General features: G+C 41.1%; 1 protein-coding gene across 2 annotated transcripts in view; it reads left to right on the forward strand.

The window, feature by feature from the left end:
- LOC132391786 (probable E3 ubiquitin-protein ligase HERC3) overlaps window positions 1-10112 on the forward strand; it is a 95080-nt gene extending 84968 nt beyond the window's left edge. For both annotated transcript variants that reach the window (XM_059965398.1, XM_059965399.1), the window contains 4 exons: window positions 228-310; window positions 3469-3652; window positions 5474-5576; window positions 8167-10112. In XM_059965398.1, the coding sequence (XP_059821381.1) occupies window positions 228-310; window positions 3469-3652; window positions 5474-5576; window positions 8167-8375 (579 nt within the window). In that variant the 3' untranslated portion in view covers window positions 8376-10112. The remainder of the gene's footprint in view (window positions 1-227; window positions 311-3468; window positions 3653-5473; window positions 5577-8166) is intronic.
- Window positions 10113-16901: the final 6789 nt, after the last annotated feature.

Below are 16901 nucleotides of genomic sequence, written 5' to 3' on the forward strand. Positions count from 1 at the left end.
AATGTAGGACCTCCTGGTTTGAGAGGCTATTGTATCCATTTTTCTGGATAGAGTTATTACAATATCTTTTCTCACTCACTGTTCGATTGGTCTTAAGGAATAAGATGTGGTCACACTACATAGCGTCTTATAAACACAGAGGAGCAGACTGAGAATCAGTGTCTGTGCTTTTACCATTCTCTATACCGGTTTTAACTAACTTCTTCTTTTCTCCTTGGATTGGTCAGACTCTTCGAGAAAACTACGGAGTTACAGAGCTGCAGGAATTGGTTCCAGGAGGTAAAAGTCTACCCGTGAAGAAAGAGAACAGGTGAGTCTGCCACGGTGTTTGGAGAGTTCCGTTGGAGCAATGAATTGTGGAACTTCGCTACTTTCTGGGTGAAATAGCAAATGCTCTGCCCCATATGACCAAATATACAAATGAAACTGGGAGAAATAACACTGGACAACAAAGATTTTGCTTCTTGAATAGTGTCTCTTGTAGATTTTGGACTACTGATCACCATGAAATTTCCCTATCATGCACCATTTTTGGTGATTATTTATATTTGTTATTTCAATTCATAATTCAAGCAAATTAAAATGTTGCCCACAATGTAAGTTTTCTACTTTGTCCAGGCATGCCAGCGCATACTTGGGGAGAGTGGATGCTGCATGGCAGGACAGGTTTCAGAAAGGCTATAAAACCATCATGCACATACCATTCTATGCATTGTGTTTATATGTTTAGCGGTTTGCAATCGTGTTCATGCTAATGCTCCATGCGCACAGCATTTTGGGTGTACTCATTATACTAAAGTAAATACATTCGCAGGAGTATGTGTGATCGCAAAATGTCTTGACAGTGTTGCAAAAGCCTCAATACTTTCTGTTATATTTGTGGCGAGTATGTGCTTAAATCTCAAAGATGGAGCATGACTCCTCTTATTAAAAAAGCCTCAGCTCTATTTTATGTGTAAAATTGGCGACCAAGGAAAAGCCTGGGCCTCTCTCATTTGTTACATTCCCGTTTAGACTTCTTCCCTGCTAATCCTGGCGCTGTCAGTGCCGAATGTGGTGGAAGGTTTCACCGGGTCAGTGCGGTCAGTGGAGAAATGTTATCAGGGCATATGGAATCCATCAGTGCTGGCTAGTTATTGTTGGACAGTTAAGTGAGAAGCCTCAGACACAGAATACAAATCGAAATCATCAACAAAGTATTTTTAGCTTAGTTGAACTAACCATCAGCACCGTTGTGCAATTAAACACATTATATTCAATAGAACAAACACGAGGAAATCTGCAAGTGCTGGAAATTAAAACAACACACACAAAATGCTGGTGGAACGCAGCAGGCCAGGCAGCATCTATAAGGAGAAGCACTGTCGACATTTCGGGCTGAGACTCTTCATTAGGACTAACTGAAAGGAAAGATAGTAAGAGATTTGAAAGTAGTGGGGAGAGAGGGAAATACGAAATGATAGGAGAAGACCGGAGGGGGTGGGATGAAGCCGAGAACCAGAAAGGTGATTGGCGAAAGTGAGACAGAGCTAGAAAAGGGAAAGCATCATGGGACGGGAGGCCTCGGGAGAAAGAAAGGGAGAGGGGGAGCACCAGAGGGAGATGGAGAACAGGCAGAGTGATGGGCAGAGAGAGAGAAAAAACCAAACAACTAAATATGTCAGGAATGGGGTAAGAATGGGAGGAGGGGCATTAATGGAAGTTAGAGAAGTCAATGTTCATGCCATCAGGTTGGAGGCTACCCAGCCGGTATATAAGGTGTTGTTCCTCCAACCTGAGTGTGGCTTCATCTTGACAGTAGAGGAGGCCATGGATAGACATCAAAATGGGAATGGGACGTGGAATTAAAATGTGTGGCCACTGGGAGATCCTGCTTTCTCTGGCAGACAGAGCGTAGGTGTTCAGCAAAACGGTCTCCCAGTCTGCGTCAGGTCTCACCAATATATAAAAGGCCACACCGGGGGCACGGGACGCAGTATACCACACCTTCCAGGTGAGGCGACACTTCACCTGTGAGTCGGCCACACATTTTAATTCCAGGTCCCATTCCCATTCTGATATGTCTATCCATTGCCTCCCCTACTGTCAAGATGAAGCCACACTCAGGTTGGAGGAACAACACCTTATATACCAGCTGGGTAGCCTCCAACCTGATGGCATGAACATTGACTTCTCTAACTATCGTTAATGCCCCTCCTCCCCTTCTTACCCCATCCCTGACATATTTAGTTGTTTTTTACTCTCTCTGCCCATCACTCTGCCTGTTCTCCATCTCCCTCTGGTGCTTCTTCCCCCCCCCCCCACCTTTCTCCCGAGGCCTCCCGTCCCATGATCCTTTCCCTTCTCCAGCTCTGTATCACTTTCGCCAATCACATTTCCAGCTCTTAGCTTCATCCCACCCCCTCAGGTCTTCTCCTGTCATTTTGCATTTCCCCCTCCCACCACTACTTTAAAATTTCTTAGTATTTTTCCTTTCTGTTAGTCCTGATAAAGGGTCTCGGCCCAAAATGTCGACAGTGTTTCTCCTTATAGATGCTGCCTGGCCTGCTGTGTTCCATCAGCATTTTATGTGTGATATTCAATAGAAGCTAATTTCTTGTTTCCTCAAATTCTGACGTGGTACATATAATCTGAAATGATATTTGTGTTTAGCTTCAAACGGTCCATCATAACCACAAAACAATTCAGAGGAAGCAACACTTTTGGGAAAAAAAAATTATTGTCCAGTGAAATGGCTGAGTAGGCTGAGTCTGCTGGTAAGGAAGCTGAGGGAGGACTTGCGGGAAATCTAACCTTATGATGGAACATTTTCACTTGTTGCAGAGTATGAGAATAAATTATAGAAACAAAGTTGACACCAATAAATCAAAACTAAAAATGCTGAATGCAACTTGGCAGGTGAGGAAGCATCTGTGGAAAGAAAAACAGTTAATGTTTTCCAGTCCAGGATCCTTCATCAGAATGTTAGCATGAAGTGGAGGGACAAGGTAGGAGGTGCATCTCCTTCCATCAGTACCAGAGCAGAGTGCAGTATGGGTCTGCAAAGATACATTTAGACAAACACTTAAAGAGGCAACACTTAGAAGGTTATGTTTGTACGTAATCTGCAGTTTTATGATTTTTCCCAGTACTGTGGTGGGGATGTGCAACTTGCCATCAGCACAAATACATTTAAGGGGAAGCTGTAAAGGTATATTAAGGAGATAGTAAAGATGGGTTTGACTGGATCGTGCTGATTTTTAAGCGGTTGTCTGTAATGTATTAAACTGAGCATCTGGATGCACTTTATATCTGGCCCCTCTGTTTGATGCCAACCTTAGCTGGGACATTTCAGCCCTGATGCAGGCTTTTGACCCACAACGTTAACAGTTCTTGCCCCCACATATGCTGTTTGATCTGCTGAGTTACTTCAGCAGGTTGTTCTTTGCTCACTTTTAATGATTGTTGGTAACTTCTGTTGGCCCTCAGGAAGGAATTTGTTCAAGCCTACGTGGAGTACATCTTCAACACCTCTGTCCAGGAGCTATTCTCAGCTTTCTCCAGTGGTTTTCTAAAGGTCTGTGGAGGGAAGGTTCTGCAACTCTTCCAACCCAGTGAGCTGATGGCCATGGTGGTAGGAAACACCAGCTACAACTGGAAAGAGCTGGAGATGGTAAGAATTTTCAATGAGCACAGAGGCTAGTTCCCTTCTCTGGTACTTCATAGACTGTCCCTATGCACACACCAACCTCGAGCAAAGAGCAGAGCTGAGATTATTTATGTATTGAGATACAGCCTGGAGTAGGCCCTTCTGGCCTCTTGAGCCCTGCCGCCCAGCAACCCCTGACTTAATCCTAGCCTAATTACGGAATAATTTACAATAACTTATTAACCGACCAACTGGTACTTCTTTAGATGGTGGGCAGAAACCAGAGCACCAGGAAGAAACCCATGCGGTCACAGGGAGAACGTAGAAACTCCTTATAGGTAATGGCAAGAATTTTTATTAAGGAGGAGTTCACTTTGGGAATGTAGAAGTTATTGTCAGGCTCAGCAATGGCTAGTTCTTTCAAGAAATGGAATTCCCAGTTGAAAATGAGCACAAGGAAAGAATAGAAACCAAAGTACTATGGACATTGCAGTAGAAACTCTGTTCCTTTACATACATAGAAAGAGGTACATGAATATAACCTCGCACAAACAGGTCAAGCAAGGGAAAGCCTCCAGAAAAGTCAAACAGAGTGGAATGAGCGGTCATTTTGCACTCTGTTCAAGAAAGCCGGATTTTAAAACCTCTTGGTGCAGAAAAAGCAGACTCCGAACCGACAGACTGTGTCTGCTAAAAAATTTAGAGTCTTTATGTAAAAAAGACTCATTCTTTTTTGCTCATTCTGTTTTGGTTTTTAGTTCATGTGGTGTTATTGATCAACCACTAGAGGGTAATAGAGAGCTTTATGGGACAATAAAAGGTGTCAAGGGCAAGGATAACCTTGAAGGGAAATGCGATCATTTTAAATTAGATGTTCCAATCCACTTAATATTTGATGTACATTTAAAGTTTATTATTTTGTAATATATCTGTTTAACAGCAACAAATAGTCACAATGCACTGTATGTGTGAGATAGTACGTGTGTGTTTTTGCATGTGTTTGTGATACGTGCATCTGCGAATGTGTGTGTGTGCGTGACTAAGGGTGTGTGTGTGTGAGAGAGAGAAAGAAATATATGTTTATTATTGTGTACTTATGCAATAATGTATTTACTGCAACAGATATTCCAGAATAATTTGCAATGCTATTACCAAACAAAATGTGTCAGACCACAAAGAGACAGTAGTGCAGAGAATCAAAAGGGCTTTACGGAGTATTTTAAAAAGAGTGAATTTCAGAGCTTAGGTCTTGTTGTGCGTGCAGCCATCCAGTGCTGGGTGACATGTTAAATGGTAAGTTCTGTCAATTATGGCTTTGCCTTCAACTGAAAACTAAAATTGATGGATTGCCAATACCTGGTACAGTTAGAAGAACAGGAGGGGATTGCAGAGGTGAGGAATTGTGGAGGATGAGAATTTTAATGGGCCAAATGGTCTAGTTCTGTTTCTATGTTTATGGTCTTATAAACTTAATATGAAGTTGTCAATCAACCAGGTCCTAGTGGAGGTCACCAATCGGGGATGATGGATAAATGAAACAGTATAAGTTTTAGGCGACTTGAAAGTTTGAGGGTGTAATGCTGGCGAGAAGAGAATTTGGATATTCGATTCTAGAGGTAACAGCCTGATTAAGGGTTTCAACAGCAGCATACATCAGCTACTTACCTGTATGTGAGTACTTTATGCATGAACTTGTATGTATGTGTCTCTATAATTGTGTGTGTGTGTGTGGATGTTTGCCTATGAGTGTGACAGTGTGTGTCTCTGTATGGGCACTAAAGATCCCAGAACTGTACAATTTATTCACAAAATGCTTTGTTTTAATGAATTGTTTTCTCTTGCTAGAGTGCAATATACAAAGCTGATTACCATCCTGCACATCCGACTATAAAATTATTTTGGGAGGTTTTCCATGAGTTTCCGTTGGAAAAAAAGAAGCTTTTTCTGTGTAAGTGTAGATGTAAACGCGATCTTGCTGGGTATTGACTATCTCATTGCAACTATGGCATTTTTGATAGTTGAACAAAGGTTGAACAATTGGGAAGCTAGGATTTTCTTCCCACATTGGAATATACCTTTCCTGTCCAATCAGGCAGTTCCAAGGTGCTGAATTCATGTGACTTGGCTTAACTCCCAAAGCTATTGAGGCAGATAAAAATAGAAAACATAGGAAAGACTCAGCAGATCAGTCACATCCGTGGAAAGAGAAATAGGGTTAATCTTTCAGTTCCAGAACCTTTTATTAGAATTGAGAAACCTTTTTCTTGTGTTTTCTGTTTTCACTTCAGGTTTCCGGCATGTGAAGTTTTTGCTTTATTATGATTTAGATGTCTTGGAGTTCCTGGAACCTCCAGGTTCACGATCCAGCATTAGTAAAGTCCTTTGACTCTCTAGTTAGGACATGTTAAAGCTATACAAAATGTTGGTGAGCCCGCACATAATTATTTTGAGCAATTCTGGTGACCTAGCTACAGGACAGATGCTCGTAAGCTGGAAGGGACGTAGAAAGGATTTGCAAGGGCGTTGCTTGGGACTGGAGGGCTTGGGTTAAAGGGGAATCTGCTTTGACTGGGGCTGTTTCCTCAGAAGCACTGGATAAGGAGTGACCTTATAAAACTATATAAAATGTGAGGGATATATATAAGGTAAATAGTCACAGTTCTTCTTCTAGAGAAGGGAGATCTAAAACTAGATGTGTGGGTTTCAGGTGCGAGGGGAAAAATTATGGGAACTTGAGGGGCAAGTTTTTAAGATGCAGAAAATACTGAATGAGTTTCCAGAGCAAGTGATAGAGGTGGTACTATAACAAGGTTTAAAGTACATTTAGACAGGTACTTGGATAGAAAAGGCTTAATGGAATAAGAGCCAAAAGCAGGCAGTGGGATTAGGTCAGGTGGGCATCGTGGACAAGTTAGGCTTGTATGAATCATGTGGAAAGCTCTAAACTACCTTCACCCAGGCCAGTTCCTTTCTGTGACCCTGGCCATTTTTTATAGATGCACCATAGAAAGCATTTAATATGGGAGCATCACAGCTTGGCAACTGCTCTGCGTTAGACTGAAGGGAACTGCAACAAGTTGTGGACACAGCTCTGCACGTCTTGAAAGCCAACCTCCCCTACATGGACTATGTCTATGTTTCTTGTACTTCTGTGAGATTATTGTACAGATGTCCTTGTATGATAAGATGGACACTTGACCACAGTCTATCTCACCATGGTCTTGCACCTTGTCGTCTGCATGCACTGCACTTTTTTCAGTGACAGTAACATCCTGTTAAGACTTTTCCCTTGTACTTCCTCAATGCATTGATGTGATGAATGGCATGTAAAATAATTTTTTCACAGTACCTCAGTACATGTGATAAAAATAAGTAAGTCGCCAGCACAAGAAATTCTGCAGATGCTGGAAATCACTAATTCCCAGTCTTTCTCTAAGTAGTCTGATAAATGCTGAAGATGTAATGGAAGGTGCCCTTACACTACTGGCCATCATTTCTCATAGATTTTTTGCATATTGGAGCATGATTTTATTTGTTTCCCTGTTCACAGGTGCTGTCTGACCTGCATTCTCTTTATATTTCAGATCTCCAGCACCTGTGTTATTTATGTTTTAATCACCAGTCAATCAGTTCTGCTGTGCATAATTGACAAAAATTATTTATTAAGATCCATCTCCTTGCTATCGTTTTAAAAGTGTAATTTTGTCTTTCCCAAATGTCATGGTTTTAAGCTGGGTTATCTCTTAACGTTCAATTCTCACAGTAGCCTGTCCTTAGGTTTATCTTAAAGCACTTTACAGTGAGTGAGTAACTGTTGGAACTGTATTCTCTGAAGCTTGCACAGTAACCAATTCCTTACAAACAGCAGTGTGAGAATCTTATTTTGTTCTCTTGATGCTTACTGGGTGTTGTCCTGGATTAGGGGTGTGAGGACTTTACATCCACCTGGAACTTCAGGTCTGCTGGGATATCTGGGCTCAGGTCTTTGAAATGTGTCATGAGGCAGAGGTGAGATGGATGACGTCAGAACGCTTCAGCCCTCTGACTTGTAGCTGTGCTTGTCACCTACCTTTATGATCCCTGGAAGGAAAGACTTAATGTATCAGGAACGTTTGATGTCTTTGGACCTGTAACTGGATGGAGTTCAGAAAGTGATGGGGTGAAACTTAACAAATGCCAAAGGTCCTGGATAGAGCGGACTTTATGAGAATATTTCCATTAGGAGAGCCTAGGATCTGAGGGCAGAGCCTCAGAATAGAACTTAGAACTGTGATGAGGAGGAACTTTTTCAACCAGAGGGTGATGAATCTGCAGAATTTTTTACTACAGAGAGATGTGGGGGCCAAGTCATTGGGTGTATTTAAGGCAAAGGTCGATTAGTAAGATGAGAACTAGTGTGTTACAGAGAGAGGTTGGGAAAGTGGGGTTGAAAACAATGAGTCCTGATTTAATGATGGAGCAAACTTGATAGGCTACATTGTCTTATTTTATGGTCTTTTGCATCCAATGGTCTTATGGATGTCTCTTTCTTTCTGTAGTGTTTCTGACTGGCAGTGACCGCATTCCCATTTATGGAATGGCAAGTATCCGGATGACCATTCAGCCAACAGCTGGAGGAGACCGCTACCTCCCGGTGGCTCACACCTGCTACAACCTCCTGGATCTCCCCAAGTACCAGAGTAAAGCAATACTGAGCAGCAAACTCACTCAGGCCATAGACCATCATGAGGGTTTTAGCTTGGTATGAGAGGAGTTCATTATTTTCCTGTTCTGTACAAGGGTATATATCGATTCAATAAGCACTTTATTATTAGAGACTATTTTGCAAAATTCAGTCTCATTCCTTCTTGTTTTAAAAGATTATTTTATAATATCATCATTTGGCTGTAAGGCTATGTTTAAAACACCTCTTTTTTTTCCAATGCTGCAGAGTACATACTTTCAGCATTAATTTCAGTTGGAACATTGCCAGTTTTACTCGATGTATGGAATGTGGAGAATTGATTGGATGTTTGGCTTGTCAGTCTCACAAGTTTTAATGATGCTTCCTTGAGTTGTTGGACTCTCTAAATGGTACACAACCAAAGAATGGCCTTGAATGTTAATGGCGCTTGCCTACTTTTTTTGAAAATCTGAACACTTGCTACAAGTCAAAAGTGCAGTTGGTGATGGCCAAAATATACAGAAAGCAAGAGTTACACAGTGGTTCAGACAACATCTATGGAGGGAAATGGGCAATGGACGTTTCTGGTTGAGACCTTTCATCCAGATTGAAAGATCGAGAAGAGGTTGCCATGCAACTCAAAATGTCGACTGTCCATTTCCCTTCACAGGTGCTGCCTTACCTGCTGAGTTCTTCCAACTTTTTGTGTGTTGCTCCAGATTCCAGCATCTGCAGCCTCTCCTTTTAAAAGTGGCACAAATATAGGTGCCCTGGGACCATGCCTGATAACTACTGCGAGGTAGGCCCTTTGTATATGGACTTAAGTGCACTTTTGAGGTGGACAGAGAATGAGGCTGACTTGAGCCGGTGCAGAGGCCTGTGGATGTTATCGTCAACAGCTTGGTTAGCTAAAGGCTGGCCTGACTGTGAAGGAAGAGAGAACTGCCTGACCCTCGCATACAATGCCACTGCTCATCACCGATATGCAACTTCATAACCCCGAGCTCCTGCTCCTTTGCTGAGTATCTGTCATGTCTTAGAGCAGTGTGGCTCATTTGAATGTGATTGTCGCCCCAGTCTCGAGACCACCTCGGACCCACCTTCGCAGGCCGCAGGGTAGTAGACACGCAATATCTGGACTTGGGCGCTGGTGGTTCCAGGAGTGGGGTGCCGGGATGTCTCAGGGAGTTACAGCCTCTCACCTCTGCACCACACCTAGTGCCAGGGCAGAGAGTGATGAAGAAAATGCACGAAAAGCGGTGGGTTTCCGCTTCCCTGTATCACCTCAGTTTCTTGTAGCCACACATTGCACTCGGTCTCCAAGAACCAATTCCATTCCCCATGTACTGCACCAGACCATCAAAAGATTTCTCATCATTGCATTTAAAGTGCAGCTTTTAACTAAGCGCTGTGGAATTCTTAATTGTAAAGGGAAAATATCTATGTGAACACAATATAATAAGCTGCCTTTATTCTGTTTTCATGGTGTAACAAATGCTTTTTGAGTACAACGTAATAGCTGCATTAAGAGCATGTTTGGAACTCTGTCCTATATTACAATGAAATAGTATCTGATGCAGCTAATTACAGCCTCACTGAAATCTTTGCAAAATATGTTCAGTGTTTGTACAGATCTTTTAGTTAGAGAGGACTTGAGTAGAATTGTGACTTATTTCTGTCTTTCATGGCCAGACTAGTTACTGTTTCTTTCTACTTTCTGATTTTCCACAAGATAAAGCTCCTGATTAAAATCCGGCTGTCAGTGTGTACTTATTTTTAATGATGTCAGATTTTTTAAACAATAAATAAAGCCAAAAGGTTTGTTGCTCGGTTTTCTAAATGTATTTCTCCTGTTGGATTTTCATTTTCCTTGGAAGTGTTTCATCGACAAGTCAAGGTGCAAGAACTCATAGCATATTCAGATGAGAGTGATTCTGTTCCCAATTCAAAGTCACGTGTGTTGACATTGTATTTCTATGTCAACGTCTTGTTATGGAAACTGCTCATGGAATGTGATGATCCACAGGGGGATCTGTGGCTCCACTGCTGATCGAGGATGCAAGAGTACAAATTTTTAACCTTAATTACCCGTGAGACCATTACCTCTGTGTTTTATTGGGACTCTTGCTATTGGGATATTGGTTGCCTTTCAGTTGATACTAAGTATTTTAGGTCCTCCTGATAGGCAAGATGTTTTAAACCCAATTAGAATACATGGAGTAATTCTTTGAATAGTATTTCACAGTGTGGGGGACAGTTATTTGTAGTCCATTCCTAATCAGAATCAGACTTTAATCGCCAAGTACCTGTACACATACAAGGAATTTACTTCCGGCAGATGTTGTCTCTCTGCTCATAACAATAATAATGATAAATATAAATGAAAATATAGATTACACATACAGGTAGTGCAATCCAAGTAATAGTTAGCCGGCAGTTAACTGTTCAGCAAAGTGACCGCAGTAGGGAAAAAACTTCTCCAGTGCCTATTAGTCTTAGTCTGGAGGGATCTGAAGCGCCTACCAGACGGAAGCAGTTCAAACAGTCCGTGCGCAGGATGGGAGGAGTCCTTTATGATGTTCCCCGCCCTCTTCTTCAACCTGGAAGAGTACAGGTCCACAATAGAGGGCAGGGAGGCACCACTGATGCGCTCGGCAGTCCTCACTGTGTGCTGTAGTCTGGTTCTATCCTGCTTGGTGGCGGCTCCAAACCACACAGTGATGGAGGTGCACAGGACAGACTCAATGACTGCAGTGTAGAACTGCAGCAGCAATTCCTGAGGCAGACCATATTTCCTCAAGAGCCACAGGAAGTACATCCGCTGCGGGGCCTTATAGCCCCTAGGCTGAATGGCATTTGGCAGACAACTGAATAGGCCCACTACATTGATGTTTGGAGTCACAAACAGGCCAACGCACATAGGAACCATGGCTTTCTTCCACTGGATGAGCAATTTAGATTGGTTTGCTTCAGAAATCTGGTAATTAAATTGAGTAATGCAGCAGACCGCAGGTCCTTTTGCCCACTGTTTCTGTGCCAACTATCAGGCATTCATTTCAACCAAATCCACTTTTCTTCCCACATACCCCTCAAATGCAATCCCTAGATCCAACCTTGAGTCAGTTTACAGCAGTCATTAACCTACCAACACGGACTTCGAGATGCATGGGAAAAACCAAGCACCCAAGGGAAAGACACTTTCACAGGGAGAATGTGCAAACTCCACCCAGGCAACACTGGAGATCAGCATCAAACCTGGAGTTGTGAAGCAGCAGATGTACAGATCAGTGCCACTTTTCTGATGCATTCATTTACTTGAATTTAAACAGTGCTATTTGAACTTGCATGTGTATGTCATTGGGTTAGGTGTCTGGGCTACCGGTGGCACAACCACAGAGCTACTACAGAGCCCAACGTGGAGGTTAAGTCTCGAGTTTCTCTGCTATCCTTGGTGAGTAAACATTAACTTACAAATTCCATCCCTTCAGTATGCTTAGAAACTAATCACAGCTTGATGCTATAGGAGAGGCAAGCTCCAGCAGTATTCAGCTCCTGGTTGCCACATGCTGACATTTGGTGCATAATGTAGAATTTTTCAGCTGGTTGGGCAGCATCGGTGAAAAGCAAAATAGTCCACATTCCTACCATCCTTCATCAGTGAATTCCAACTTCATTATCTGGGATATTGAGTTAAAAGAGCTACAAAGGAACTGGAGTTCCATAACACTACGGTTAGACCACATACTGTATTCAGTTCTGGGCACTCATTATAGAAAGGATGTGGAAGCTTTAGAGAGGGTTTAGGGGAGATTTACCAGGAAGCTGCATGGATTAGAGTACCTATCTTACGAGGAAAGGTTAAACAGGGTCAAGATTTTTCTCTTTCGAGCGACAGAAGATGAAAGTCAGTGATAAAGATGTTGAGCGGTATAGATCGAGTGGCTAACCAGCACCTTTTTGCCAGGGCGGCAATGGCTAATACCAGAACCCATGTGTTTTACGGTGAGTGGAGGGAAGTTTAGAGGGGATATCAGGATTTTTTTAAAGAGTGGTGGCTGCTTGGAATGCACTCCCAGGGGAGATGTTAGAAACCAAATAACACAGGGACATCGAAGAGAATCTTAGGTACTTGGATGCAAGAAAATTGGAGGGCAACATACAAAATGCTGGAGGATCTCAGCATGTCAGGCAACATAGGTGTTAAGTTGATCATGAAGTACATTTATATACATGAGCACACTGTATGCCTAAGGGTTTGTACCGTGTTGTACTATTCTATATTCAAAGTTAAAAGCTGACAGACCCAAAACACCAATTTCCCTTTCCACAGGCGCTGCTTGACCTGCTGAGATTTTCTGTGTTTTCCTTGTTTGATTTCAACATTTGAGCTTTATTTTCAATAGGTGGATTTTGTTTAGAAGTGCAGAATAAGAGTATGATTATGCATGTGAGTAGCAGGACTCGAGTCAACTTGATGACTTGTTGCAAGCGACACTCAGGTGGAGTAGGGGTTGGAACTATATTAGAAAATTATAAAGTTTTTGAGAAGAACAGACCCTTCAGCCCAACAAAGCTTGTCAAATTTCTATTCAATAGGGATTGATCCAAATTTACAATTGAGATATAGTTACTGTAATTAAGAGATATTTGAACAGGTAGGGTATGGAGGGTGTCTAAATGTTGACAAATGGATTTATTTATAAATTGGCAAAATGATGGTCTAATGGGTGTACAACGCTGTCATTCTATGAGTAAAGAGCAAGATACTCAGATGAATTGGAAATCTGAAGGGATAGTATGTTAGCATTTTCTGAGTTCTTTAAGAGCTCATAATTTTCTTTGCCATTCTGTTCTTGCTAAATCAGACACAACAATTTATTTGCAGCAAAAATATTATATTTTCTGTTATATAAAATACAATCACTTTCATGTACAAAAATGTACATATCCATAGTTTTCCATTCGCAATGTCTACATTCAAAGATCAACTTTAACACCGGTAAAGTCAGTTTCTTAATGTTTCTTCCCGTAAGCACTGACCCAGTGCCAAGGGCATCTTGCAGACTGGGACAGTCTTTCAGTGAGTTGAGTGAGCACAAACACATGGACACACAACAGCATAAGTTAGAAAAGTTGAGCCAGAGAGACCAACAGAAGCATGCAAAGGCCATCCATGGTCAGAGTACAAGGATGTTAACAATCACAATTCAGTCTTCCGTTTAACGTGAGCCGAATCCAAAATGTTACCACATCTCCCGTTTATATTAGCCCAGGGCTGAATTTGATTGCTTTTTCACAGTGTGCTACTTAAAATGGTTCTTCAGAAAATCCTCCAACACTGCAAGCTTTAATTCAACTGTTGCAATTTAAATGACAACTGAGTGTGTACTTGAGTAACAACTTCCTGCAGGTTTTTCTCCCTTTAGCCTGTGGCCTAAGGAAGCTCAACAGGTTTGAATGGCTTCTTCTGACTTACGCATAACCTTGTAACGATATTTAAAGCTACAGCCCCCACATTAAGAAAATCCTTTCCCATGCACGTCTCCTCTTTTTCTACCTTTATAATTTCTTTTGTCCATTTATAACAGGAACTCGTAGAGTTTATACCCTTTTCTGTGTGCTGGTGGGATGTCATAGTTTCAGCATTTTACTAAGAGTTTCAGCAATACCTTGTAGTAATCACAGTTAATGAAAATAATATTAAAGTTGGGGAATAATGTAAAGCTGCAAATGTGGGACAGAATTGCATTCACATTTCATTTATTCAGTTATCTGCTCTCTTGAACCCCACTTTAAAATGGCACACATGCTGACCCTCTCTTACTGGGTATGAACAAGTCTGCAATAATGGATATGTGAATGTGCTGTAGATACCGAATAGGTTCACAGGCATATGGACATTGGTAGGTCCAATGCCCATAAGGACTCGTAATTAAAATTGCCACTTCTATGCAGAATAGAGAACTGGTCTGGCATTGAGTAATCTATATAACGATATTCTCCCAACAGGGTTCTGCTGGGTTTGTGTTGTTTCATCTATCGTACATGGCTGTATTGAACAGAGTCTGTAATCCAACAACTGGAAGTGAATTGGAATTTCTGTCCATTATTGATTTAATTCTGCCAAACCTGTCCTGAACTACCTAGTTAAGGAAGGTGCCACACCTCATGAAACAAAATTCCACCCTGTGGATCGCAGAGATCAGATATACATCAGTTCATTGTCATTAATATATCTAGGTTTTTCCCTTGCCCTTTAAATCTTTGGAAATCTGGTCTTTTAGTCAATGATTATGTTGTAACCAAAAGCCCATCCAAACTGTTCAAAATAGGCCTGGCTCAAATAATGGTGGGCTATGCATTATAATCTCACTAGTACGCTTGCTCAGAATGCACTTGTAATACAAGATACAAGTTACATTAATTGTTTTGCCTGGAAAAGAATTCTGAATTGCCTGCTTTGACCCATGAAGCAACTGCAGAAGATCTGCTTTGTTAGAGCTATTGTCAAACGCCTGCTGTACCTGCAAAACCCCAAACAGGTTCGCTCTTCGAATCACATGGCTGTATATTCATAATCATATTATAAATGACAGCTACTAAACCCTTTTGTCAAGGATTCAGAGCTAAAATTCTTTCCGTAATGTCCAATGGACCTAGTTTCGGAAAGGACTGTAACTCATTATACAAAAAATTTCTAATTTGCAAATATCTAAAAAAAAATGAGTTTTAGGTAAATTATATTTATTAGATAACTATTCAAAGGACATAACGCTATCATCTAAAAACAAATCACGAAAACATGTTATACCTTTTGTTTTCCATTAAAAAAAAGTTTGATCCATAAAGGAAGGCCGAAAAAAATAATTAGATACTATAGGGCATGATAAAATAAACTTATTCAAACCAAAAAATATACGAAATTGAAACCAGATTCGCAATGTGTATTTGACTATAAATCACATGGAATTCCTCTTACCATTTCAAAAAAAGACATAGATGTATTTTCTTACGGGTCTACAAAAGGATCCGAAAGAGGAATTTCGTCTAGGGATGTTGAAGGTCTTGCACACCTACTGCTTTAAGAGATTTGTTTGAGAAGTGGCACCAAAACATACTACAGTAGCTTCTTTGATGTCAAATGAAAACCAATCCCTCAACTGTCTACATCTTATTGCACTCATGCATGTAAATGCTTCTTCCATGTAATAAAGGCTTGCCTATATTTTATGAACCATCCCAACTAGTTAAATAAAGTAACTATCCTAATACCTTAGGGCACAATAGGGAAATTAAGTCAGATGCTCAGATGCAGCAGCTTCAACCAAGATCTGCAAGTACAATGTTCCTGACCGCAGCACTTAAATTTTATTTATATTGCTATGTAACCCAAAACTTTTGTAAATTTGTGATGCTGAATATGTGTGTTTCTGTAAAAGCATCAGCTTTCAATTACACAGCACAATTAATATCTGAAAACCTGCTGTGGTACACAAATCTAATTGTGGCTCTTACTTAGGTGAGAAGGACAATATGTTACTGAATGGAGGAGAGTGTTACCCAATTTAGATTATACAGCGGTTAGAATTTAGGACCAAATGCATTGGAATTAATTGAGAGGCTGTTGAGAAAAACCGAGCAGGGCACTCAAACCCATCTTGAATCTTTTGAATGGAGTCCTTATTCAACACATCTATATTGCCACTCAATCACCTACAGTTACCTTGTTAGTTTCTGTATTCTGAGATCAGGGCTCTCTGACTATCTCCTTGAGCTCTCCCATTAGCCCAAGGTGGTTACTTACATACACTGCCTCCCCTGTGCCTGGCATTAGAAGTTCATGTCCTTAGTCACTCTTGTTAAAATGCAAAGCAGCAGTGACCGAATGTAGCATTCTGCTTCTGAAATTCAGCTCCAGTAACTTCAGTGGAGTGCCACTGCCATGAAGGATGAAGAGCAAATCTCTACTTTTGTGCTTTGGGTGCAAAATGCTCACGTTTACATTATGAGACAAAATGAGTGGAGACACGAGACAACAAGTTCAGCAGGTGATATGCTCTTCTCCATTCTTCACCCAAGGAAAGAAATTAGCTGATTTTTACTAAATTTAATAGCCCGCTTTACAAAGCTTTGGATACTGATAAGCTTGTGATTGTTACATGGGCAAGAAGTTCTGGTTAAAAAAAGCTGATGCCCATTAGATGTATAACATTATAAATCATCCTTTGGTTGGATTGGTGTACAGTATGGATATTGACTCAAATTATTTTTGCCTCTAACAAACAGAAAATCAGTGTTGAGAGTGTTAACTCTGATAGCGCTGAAGCAATTTTATATAGTCAGAGGAACCAGCAATGAGGGATGCTGGAACTCCATACACTCTGCAGATAGCAGGTAATAAAGCCACTGCATCTCACAATTAATCTGTTATGCCTTTACACCGCAGTTATTATCAAACAACCAAGTTCTCCAGAAAGTGTGCAGCTTCTGTCTCCATCCCAACCCTGACATTTTAATCTATGATTTCCACAAGCATATAAGATCAGTTAGTATCTAAAAAGCATAGAATGCAATTTCATTTTCTTCTAAAATAAAAGCCGCACACACAAA

Source organism: Hypanus sabinus, chromosome 3, assembly GCF_030144855.1.
Source record: "Hypanus sabinus isolate sHypSab1 chromosome 3, sHypSab1.hap1, whole genome shotgun sequence".
NCBI lineage: Eukaryota > Metazoa > Chordata > Chondrichthyes > Myliobatiformes > Dasyatidae > Hypanus > Hypanus sabinus.